This window comes from Lactuca saligna, chromosome 3 (assembly GCF_052625555.1).
Source record: "Lactuca saligna cultivar CGN05327 chromosome 3, ASM5262555v1, whole genome shotgun sequence".
Classification (NCBI taxonomy): Eukaryota; Viridiplantae; Streptophyta; class Magnoliopsida; order Asterales; family Asteraceae; genus Lactuca; species Lactuca saligna.
The window spans coordinates 211,034,915-211,046,305 of NC_136419.1; the positions used below are offsets into that span (position 1 = coordinate 211,034,915).

Below are 11,391 nucleotides of genomic sequence, written 5' to 3' on the forward strand. Positions count from 1 at the left end.
ATATCTCCACCTTACTATCTATCTTTTTCAATAGTGGGCCTTCTACGTTTGGCCAAAACGTTCGAATCTTAATCGGCATATATAATATGTATGGTATTACTCATTTGTATTTTTTCGGATATAGATATTATATGAAAATTATGCCAATACGTATACATCAAGATTAGTTATTCATATAGATACGTATTGTATACATCACATCTGTAACTGGTTTTGGCTTGAAGTAATATCAAATAGAATTTTAGAAGTCAACTAAATGTAAGTCAACTAATTAATGTGGCGAAATTAGTATATATATTAAATATTTTTTATCCTTGACATTATAAAGTTGTGTGACTGATGGCACTGTTATAATCAAATAATACATAGACGTGTTTAAATTATATAATTGAATCTTCCCTACAATAATCTAAAAATGTCAAGTTCATAAATATATATCATTATAATGAATAGGTTGCAAATATAAGCATTTTTTTATAACTAACTAATAATAATAATAAAGAGTAATCTGTGGTCCATTTTTTTTCCCTTTCTGACATTGTTCTTATCTCTCTAGATTTTTTGTAATTTCTACCAAAACAATAAATGTACTTGTGTAGCAATTTGCCCTCCAAAGTGACCCCAAATTTTCCTAGTCCATATATGTAGAACCTCCAGCCAAAAGGCAGCTGTTCCCTCTCTCTTTCTCTATAATGAACCACATATTCACACCCCTAAACAGTATTTGGGATCTCTTTGTATCTTTCTTTTCTGCACTCTTCAAACATTCAGCAGATTCTTGAAATATGAGTCAGTGTGTACCTAGTTGGGATATTGATGATAATCTTGATCATAATTCAAACATCGGGCGTCTCAAGATCAACGTACGTGAATCTTCCAACTCCATGTCTTCCACCATGGATGTTCCAAGGTACGTTAGTACTAGTATACTTTAATGTTTTATAGAATTTATTGAATTATATAAAATTTGATGGATTGTAAATGTTATCATTTACAAATGTTTTTTTCTCATACAAATACTTTGAACTAAATTAAACAGTTCAATGCTATTAGATTTTGATATCCATTAAACGTTAATGTTGGCATCTTATTAATATTGGTTTTAATCCATTAGACGTAACTATACATTCGACTTTCACTTTTGGTTTTAAAAACTTATGTGAAATTCACACACTAATTGTTGGTTTATGTTGTTCATCTATTTATTTAACTGTTTTGAGTTAGTCATTTCCCCGTCATTATATTTCGACGTTTTTTAATTAGAAATTTGTGTTAGTAACTTGTTTTTTCAACGTGCGAAGAAGTCACTATCTCATGATCATTTTATGTATTCACGTTTTAAATTATTAGTTTTTATAAAGAAAAATGGGTCATTTACGTATTCATGCATGTTATTAATTCATATAATATATTACTGTAACAAATTAGTTGTCGTTGTATCTTTTTGTAGATTGGATTACGAAATGGCGGAATTAACATGGAATAATGGACAAGTAGCCATGCACGGATTAGGTCCACCGCGCGTGGTAAACAAACTCCACGCCGCCACAGCTGCGTATTCCAAATACACTTGGGATAAGCCACGCGCCGCCGAGACACTCGAGGCAATAGTCAACCAAGCCACCTTCCTCCCCTACGGCAAATCCCAGATGGAGTTCTACGCCGACGACTTGGTTCCATGGCTAGACAACCAGACCTCGAACCTTGCCACCGGTTCCGCCAGAGCGTCGGTAACCATGGCCATGGACGCGTTGGTGCCAAGCTCCAACACCAATCTTCAAACGCTGCGGTCAGCTGCTAATGGCTCTGCGGTTCCGGGTTCCACTCGGGTGGCGTCGTGCAGCGGTGATCAGTCGGGTTTTATGGACCAGAGGGTGGCTCCCAGCGGTGCGGCGGCGGCGCATGAGTGGAGCAGCTGCAAGGACCAGAGTGTAAGTGGTAGTGCGACTTTTGCTGGAATGGAGAGTGGTCTACAAATGACAGTTGAAACTTGCGAGAGGGAATTCGGTGGGAAAGCGTTCACCTCTAATTCCACAGGGTCGCCGGAAAATACCAACTCCGGTAAACGGTCCACAGAGTCCACATCTCCCGATGAAAATGACTCCGTTGGTCACAGTAAACGTCAGGTATACAATTTTATACAATAGATTAAAAAGTTTCTTTATTTTGATATAAACTTTTGAAATAATCTTTTGAGAAAAAAATGCACATTAAAATGTAACAAGTGAAAACTTTAATATGGTGGGTGGGGGTGGTGTGGAATCTTATTTATTTTAAATAAAAAATAAATTATAATTAAATTAAAAATAAAATAGTGAGATGAATATAGATATTTTATGTCTTGTAAATGTTATAACCTATAAATTTAAACTAACAAAGGGTGAAACATACGTGTTTTAAATAAATGAGGGACGTTCCTTGACAAGTGTGCAATGCACGGAGGTCATTAAAACGACAACCACTAACGTCTAACCATAATAAAGACTAATCGTATAAGGAAATGAAAACTAAGGTATTTTTTGATAGCTACGGGATGAAAGTTTCGTGTAATCATAATACCCCCTTATAATCAAAGAAAAGACTATTATGATTATAAGTAGCAATCATTGATAACACGTGAGAATGTTTGGATTTTTTTGTGAGTTTATTATTATTAGACCGACCGGTATATATACCACATTGGGTCTCATGGTCTAGCTGGCCACGACCTAGGTTCGTGCACACTAGCTCAAACCATAGTTGTCCTCCATGCTCGTGGTCATCAGTCGTGGGCTTCATGATTCAAAACGGCTGATGGGTTTGGATTACTCCCTTTGAAGGAAGGAAACGAGAAAATAACTCATGCGAGGTGGGTTTTTTTTTTTCCTGTGGAAGAAGACACAATTTTTTCATGTTTTGTCAACTTTGATCCCTAAGGTGCAATTTATTGACAGAAAGTACTCCCGACCAAAAATCTTTTAATATATATGGTTTCTAAAATGACAAATTAAACCTTGGATATATATTTTCTAATTTATTATGTAATTTGATTTATTTAAATTATTATTATTATTAAATAACTTTTATATATATATATATATATATATATATATATATATATATATATATATATATATATGTTTTTTATGTATTTTTGAATTAAATTTAATTAAAAAAATGATGTGGAGTGGTGTGTTTAGTGATAGGTATCTAATAGTTAATGGTAGGAAGTGTGGTGTTGATGTGACACTCACCATTATAATGGTTAGTGGTGGGTATAACGGATAACCTTATATTTTTAATACTATTTAGGTAATGTTAATACGTTAATTAACTTAAATTAAAAATTACATGGTTCAAAACTATAACTAATGAAAATTATAAACTATAATTATTTCAGTTTTCAAAATAAAATCTATATTAACCAAAACTATAATTAATAAAAATTAAAAACTATAATTACAAATTCTATAAGAGTGTTGTGTATGGACAAGATCTTATGAGCGTTTTTGGGTGTTAAAATGCACATACATCACCCCCTTCACCGTTTTTGGGCATCATATACCTGTCATTGCTTCCCATTACCGCCAACACCTTCGTTTAACGCCATTTCTTTGTTTTATTCAAAAAACGCCGGTATGTGTTCCCCACACCGACCAACCTAATTCTTTAAAATAAAAAACTATACTGACTAAACATATAATCTTGGTGTGAAAAACTAGACGGACCAAATATGTATTAGTTCTAATATTTTTTTTAACATAAAAATAATGATGATTTCATTTTGGTTTAAGTTTACAAAAAAATCATTTTTCTTTTAACTTTACAAATAATTGAGACTTTTATATTAAAAAAAATCTTGGAACTAAAATGTAACGTTCCTAAAAGTATTGTGATTTTTCTAACAATTTCCCTCAAATTTATAATTAATTCAAATTGAAAACTATAAGATCTAAAATTTAAATTATTTAAAATTAAAATAATATGGACTAAACATTTAATTATCTCATATATTCAGGGAACAAAAAGATAAAGACTAAAAGTTTGACATAAAAAATTAATTTTTTGGCTAGAAAACTAAAAGTTTCGTCAGTAGACCTAATTAACATTTGAATGATTATATATGTAATATAATTTTAAAGCTTAAGTAATACGTAATTATATATTCTAAATTTTTTTTTATATGTAATGAAATTTACTACATGTATTTTGATTGTGTTTTGTATAATTATCTGACAATTAGTTATTAACAGAAGGTAAGCAATATGGAAGAAAAGAAGAAAGGAAAAGGAAAAGGTAAATCTTCCGAAAGAAGTAGAGCAGCCGCAATCCATAATCAATCCGAACGGGTATTATTCTGTAATATTTACTGTTAAATATGTTTCGTAGTTTTTTTAACACATGTGTAACTTTTACTGTTAAATATGTTTTGTAGTTTTTTTAACATACATGTGTATTATTCTGATTATACATGGCTTATATAGAGAAGAAGAGACAAGATTAATCAGAAAATGAAGACACTACAAAAACTCGTTCCAAATGCCAATAAGGTATATCTCGATTAAACCATGTTTACGCTATTACTTTTTCACAACTCTTATTTTCTTGATAAAAAAAAAACAGAGCTTTTATTGTTTTATTGTAGTTAGAGTTACACTTATACTAGAAAAAATCTAATAATTTTGTATCCATTTGAACCTAAACAACTTGTTTTGAGAGAAAATTAAGTACTTCACATACCTAACATACATTATTTTTACGCTTATCTTTCTTAGACAGACAAAGCCTCGATGCTTGAAGAAGTGATTGAATACCTAAAACAATTACAATCTCAAATCCATATGATGAGCCGAATGAACATGTCACCTATGATGATGCCCTTAGCTATGCAACAACAACAACAACAACTTCAAATGGCTATGATGAATCCCATGGGAATGGGAATGGGAATGGGAATCGGAATGGGAATGGGAATGGGAATAGGAATGCCAGGTGTCATGGATTTAAATAGCATTGGTGCAAACCGCTCCAATATCCCCGGCATGCCACCCGTCTTCCACCCTTCTTCCTTTATGCAACCAACAATGACTTCATGGGATATGCACAACAATGGCGATCGAGTACCTAATCAAAATGATCCAATGAGTGCATTTCTTGCATGCCAATCACAGGTAATTAATTATGAAAAATCGTTAGATCGATTATTAATGAGTATTTTGATACGATGGATAATTTACGACAATTAATCTATCTGCAGCCAATGACGATGGATGGTTACACTAGAATGGCAGCATTGTTTCAACAGATGCAGAGTCAAAATAATTGATATTAGAGTTTTTTCATTTTTCATGAATATGTTATTTAATTTAGAGAGAAAGTTGATTATATACAAAATGAGAAACTATTCAAGTTCACGAATAATGTGCAAAAAGGAATAATGATAGACTATAAGCATTTGGTTAGTAGAACATTCGTAGAAGAAATAGACATTGTCAAATGAATTGCAATGTAAGAATATATGTCTTGAATTTTGTTGGAAAATAATAAAATGGTGAAACACTCGTTGCATGGCAAATTTGAAATAATCATTTTGATAAAGATTAAGAATTCATTTTTAAAAAAAAAATTATTTTTGCAGCACAGGTTCCTTACAATTAAATTTTACATTTTAGGTTTAAAATTGGTCAAAGGACACATTGGTGCAACAAGTAGTTAAAGAGACAAGGAGACAGTTTAGATAACGATGTATTTAAGAAATGTCTTCAAAAATGCCTCTTGGTCCTCATTCTCCAAGGACTAGACCTGACAATTTAATACACGACACGATTAATACGATACGCACGATACGAGTTTTCTATGTATGTGTTTTAGAAATTCGTGTTTCGTGTTTACTCGTGTCTGACACGTATTTTAAATTTGTGTTTCGTGTCTTATACCAGTCAAAAACGAATTTTCTTGTTTAGACACGTTTTGTGTTTTGTGTCTTAAATTCGTGTTTTGTCTGACACGTTTTGTGTTTTGTCAAACACGAATTCATTTGTTTACCTGTCTGACACGTTTTGTGTTTCGTGTCTTAAATTCTTGCTTTGTGTATAGATCTATACGGAGTGACCCCCACGCCTTAGCTGTTCGTTACAGCTAGACTAGGCCAGTCTAGGGCAACAAACCTTACTTACATGAAAATTGGCGCCTGAAAACGCCAAAACAGGCGAATTAGTCATTATCAAGCATGATTGTAACGACTCACTTAGAGACTAACTCCATCAAAGATTTCGATATATTTATACCAATCTTGCGGCTCACTTAGAGACTAAATCCATCAAAGATTTTGGTATATTTATACCAATCTTGACGATACTAAAAACATACGTACATCGATACTCGGTCTTGGGATTTTATGATACAACACTTTTATAAGCAGAAAATATCGGATTTTCTGGGATAAATTGTCACAACTAGAAATTTTGTGTCATGTAAGCTATACACTCAAGTAAAGGTTGAATCAAAAATTTTAAAGTATGTTGGATGCTTATTATATAACATCAAAAATTTCAATCAAATACATCATACAAGTACTACATATAGTTATCAAACAATGGGAAACCCTAGAAGTTCTTGTTTAGATCCATTTTGGACTAGAACTTCCTTATTGGATCCAAATGGACCAATAAGCTTCCAATTTGACTATCATGGGCTTAGAACCCTTAAATGGGCTCTAATTGGACCCACATCTATTTATTTCAACATTTTGGGCCATGTTGGGCCTAGAATGAAATAAATACAAAATTTTGAACCATGATTAACTTAAACTAGCCCAACAAAGTGTAAAAATCATATTATATTTTTTTAGGTTAAAACCCATCCAACCTAACTTATACATGGGCTTAGGGCATTAAAGCCCAAATTTTTCCTTTCCCTTCCAAATTCTCGGCCCAAGGCCCAAACCCAAGAGGAAATGAAGCATGGTTGACTTGTGAGTGACACCTCACCATTATCCAAGGGACTTCTATGCAACATATCACATACCTCCATGCATATATCACTTCAAAGATCACCTCTTCTCTCCCTCTCACTCATTCTCGGCCGAACACACACACACATACACAAATATCTCTCAAACTCCCTCAAGAACACTCAAGAACATATCCTCCCTCTCCACTCAAAAATCTCGAGATTTAGGAAGCATTCAAGGGAGTTCTTCCACAAAAATCATCATCTAAGGTAAGGTTTTGCTTGGATCTATGACTTATATTCCTTGTTTATCAAAAACCACTTCCTAATCCATGCAAAAATCGTGATCTTGCACTCTAGAAAACTCCATAAACTCGAAAACTTCATCAAGGAGTGCAAAGGCCAAAAATCACTTCATTTCTCCCATTCTTTCTTCAAAAACCGAATCAACACCCAAGGTGAGCTTCATACCTCCTATTTTCGGTTTTTATGAGTTTTGTGGGGGGGGGGGGGGGAATACAAGTGAAAGTGTAGATTTACATATGTATTGTATGCTTTGTTTGATTTCCATGCTTATATGTGTGTTTTCGTGTGTTATAATGTTGAATCTAGCCATAAAACCCCTCAAAACCGAGATACACCTTGTGTTAAATGATATTAGCATCAAGCATACTCTTACATATAAAGTGTTCCAAGAAAAATAGCTAGATGGCTTGGTAACATTTTCTTTGGGCGAAAAACTAAATTTTTGGACATAAAATGCTAAAAATAGAAAGTTGAAGGGCCTAAAATGTAATATTTCGAAATCTGATGGGTGAGATGAGTCAAAACAGTTTCTCTAATGTATTTTCTGAAAATATACTCTTTTGGAGGATTAAAAATATAAATTTCAAGCTTATTGGGCTAAAAATGACATTTTCGGCCCAATGAGGCCCAATATGCGAAATTTTCTGTTTTGGAGGGCCAAAACTGTGTTTTTCTGTAAAACAGGGGTCTATTGGTGTTCCAAGTCCTTTTCAGAGGTTTAAAATGCTTTTTAGATTTAAAAAGGACCAAAGTTGCAAAAATTTTCCAATTTGGGCCAAAATTGTCAAAATTGCGAAAAAAAAGGGGTTATTACCGAGAAAACTGCAATTTCAGGGACTAAAACTGTTTTCATAGAAAAATATGCTGAAAAATATCAATTTCAATAATTTTTGGTGTTAAAATGTCAAGAAAAACGATTTTTGGATCAAACCGGAAAATTATTAAATAAATGGGTTGAAAAAGTAAATTTTACAAACAATGAGGGGCTGAAAACAGACAACTTTCAAGGCTAATTCAATACACGCTATTTGATCAAATGATGACACCGCAACTATCGACGCAATACAATACACAACAATACCAAAAATCGTTGTTAAACGAATTGGTTCGGTCTCGAACCAATAAAAATCTGAAACTACTAACACGACGACTCTATGATTCATACAAGTAACATTTGGGAATTCACTATACATGCGAGTGTGCACAGACGTCTACGCACCATCTTTGGGCCCCAAATTGTAAAATCTTGTTCGTTGGGCCTAGCTAGCCCCATGACCTGATCTTAAGGCCCGAAGACCTCTATCTTACGAAGTGTGGGTTTTACCGACCTAACACAACGTAAAAGGACTTTCAATGGCTTGTATACTATTGGTCCCCAAGGGTCCTTTGGTATTGCTAGTAAAGTCGACATTTCATGCGAGGCGGGTCTAGGACCCCTCGTACATTTTTATCCCCAACCGGTTAATGGAGTCACCGAGGTCTTCGTGCCCTCTTTCTCTTCGGATGTGGGACTACATATAGTCAGGGCGGTTGGATAACGTGATTAGTACGGACGACGCCTACGGGGTCGTTAGTATAGCTATAAACTGGTTGTTTGTGTAACGCGTGTTTGTAGTAATTAATCATGCTCAAAAATAATCCGACGTCGCCTGGGACTGACACTACACGCTATGCAATGGTTTCAATGTGATTTCATGGAGTTCAAGGAATTAGGAAAACATCGGGTTTTCCTAGGGTTTTTCAATACATACGGATTCGAAATGCATACAATTTTAAATGAACAATTTTTACAAGTATAGAAATAAACAAGCATACCTATGGATCTTCACAAACGTTTTCAAAAGCTTCTCTTTTCAGAAAATATCGGATTTTCTGGTGGTTTTCAAATGACACGAAACATTGTTTAACAAATACCGCTTATGAACTCACCAACATTTCATATGTTGACGTTTTTCAAAATACCTGTATTCTCAGGTAACCAGTAAACCAACGAAGAATGTATTCAGTGATGACTTGCAGTTGCCTATAACGAACCGAACATTTTATTTTGGGAATGTAACGTTTAAACAATGTACTTTATGTAAACTTTATCGGTTGTATTATACTTATGCATGGTGACGAATGTTGTTACGTTTCATATATATTCAATGTTATGGTATTCAATTGAGTCACACTAGCCCCCGGACGTTTCCGCCGTCTGGTTCGGGGGTGTGACAGGTTGGTATCAGAGCTTTGTTTATAGTGAACTAGCATGTCGAGCCATACATTGATATGTAACTATAAACCCAAAAAGAGGGACTAACATAACTCTGAACAAAACAAGTAAATAAAACACGCTTGCTTGCATTAGGAATAAGAACATAACGCCGAATCAAACACAATAATGCTGGTATCTCGGTTAAATTGGGACTGTTCTTAGTGATACCAAGGAGTGAATGTAGCCTGATCAACTACATTCTCTCCAAAGTAAAACTAATGCACGTCTTGATGAGATCGGGATAGCTAGGGAACCTAAAACTATACCCTTCTACCACTAAAACGAGAACGCCTACTTGATCTATGCGATGATTGTAGCACCCTAGGAATGACGTTAGCATAATTACACACTCTCGCAGGCCGCATGGCTGGTTTTCATCATCCCGGAGATCCTTATTTCCCTAACCAGGGAACAACGGATGGCTAGAGGAGGAGCCCGAGGAAGAGCCTGAGGAGGAGCCTGAGGAAGACCCCGAAGAGGAATCTGACGGGGAACCGGAGGCCGAAGTTGAGGGCGAGCCTGCTGAACCAGAGGAAGATGAAGGAAGCTTCGAGGAGGATACTGATGATAGCGAAGGGGGGGATTCGGAAGCGGAGTTCGAAGTCATCAACCCCCCTGATCTTAAGGCTCGAAGACCTCTATCTTACGAAGTATGGGTTTTACCGACCTAACACAACGTAAAAGGACTTTCAATGGCTTGTATACTATTGGTCCCCAAGGGTCCTTTGGTATTGCTAGTAAAGTCGACATTTCATGCGAGGCGGGTCTAGGACCCCTCGTACATTTTTATCCCCAACCGGTTAATGGAGTCACCGAGGTCTTCGTGCCCTCTTTCTCTTCGGATGTGGGACTACATATAGTCAGGGCGGTTGGATAACGTGATTAGTACGGACGACGCCTACGGGGTCGTTAGTATAGCTATAAACTGGTCGTTTGTGTAACGCGTGTTTGTAGTAATTAATCATGCTCAAAAATATTCCGACGTCGCCTGGGACTGACACTACACGCTATGCAATGGTTTCAATGTGATTTCATGGAGTTCAAGGAATTAGGAAAACATCGGGTTTTCCTAGGGTTTTTCAATACATACGGATTCGAAATGCATACAATTTTAAATGAACAATTTTTACAAGTATAGAAATAAACAGGCATACCTATGGATCTTCACAAACGTTTTCAAAAGCTTCTCTTTTCAGAAAATATCGGATTTTATGGTGGTTTTCAAATGACACGAAATATTGTTTAACAAATACCGCTTATGAACTCACCAACATTTCATATGTTGACGTTTTTCAAAATACCTGTATTCTCAGGTAACCAGTAAACCAACGAAGAATGTATTCAGTGATGACTTGCAGTTGCCTATTAACGAACCGAACATTTTATTTTGGGAATGTAACGTTTAAACAATGTACTTTATGTAAACTTTATCGGTTGTATTATACTTATGCATGGTGACGAATGTTGTTACGTTTCATATATATTCAATGTTATGGTATTCAATTGAGTCACACTAGCCCCCGGACGTTTCCGCCGTCTGGTTCGGGGGTGTGACATAAATACAATTACACATTATTTTACTTACAACAGAAGACACAAGATTTTTTGGGCTGCATTTCATATACATTTATGAAAATAGAATACACACGTGCATTAATACTTGATTTTGACACATTACTTTCAAACTAGTTACAAAAAATATCGGATTTTCTAGTGTTTTACGAGCTATTAAAAAATTTTCATTCAAACATGCTTATGAACTCACCAACATTATATATGTTTACGTTTTCAAAATAACTTGTATTCTCAGGAAATCGTTAAGTGGGAGGGTCAGCAGAGAATGGGAAATTTCTTGTATTTTGTTATCATCATACTTTTAACGCTTTGGTCATGTAACT

At 34.9% G+C, this 11,391-nt stretch overlaps 1 protein-coding gene across 1 annotated transcript; it reads left to right on the forward strand.

Annotated features, from left to right (window-relative positions):
* The first annotated feature begins 612 nt into the window (after nt 1–612).
* On the forward strand, nt 613–5,554 carry UNE10 (basic helix-loop-helix (bHLH) DNA-binding superfamily protein). The gene is made up of 6 exons (XM_078986495.1): nt 613–910; nt 1,451–2,126; nt 4,233–4,328; nt 4,464–4,529; nt 4,755–5,150; nt 5,237–5,554. Exons 1-6 carry the CDS (start codon nt 786–788, stop codon nt 5,303–5,305), a joined length of 1,428 nt encoding a protein of 475 aa, XP_078842621.1. The 5' UTR covers nt 613–785; the 3' UTR covers nt 5,306–5,554.
* The last annotated feature ends 5,837 nt before the right edge of the window (nt 5,555–11,391 follow it).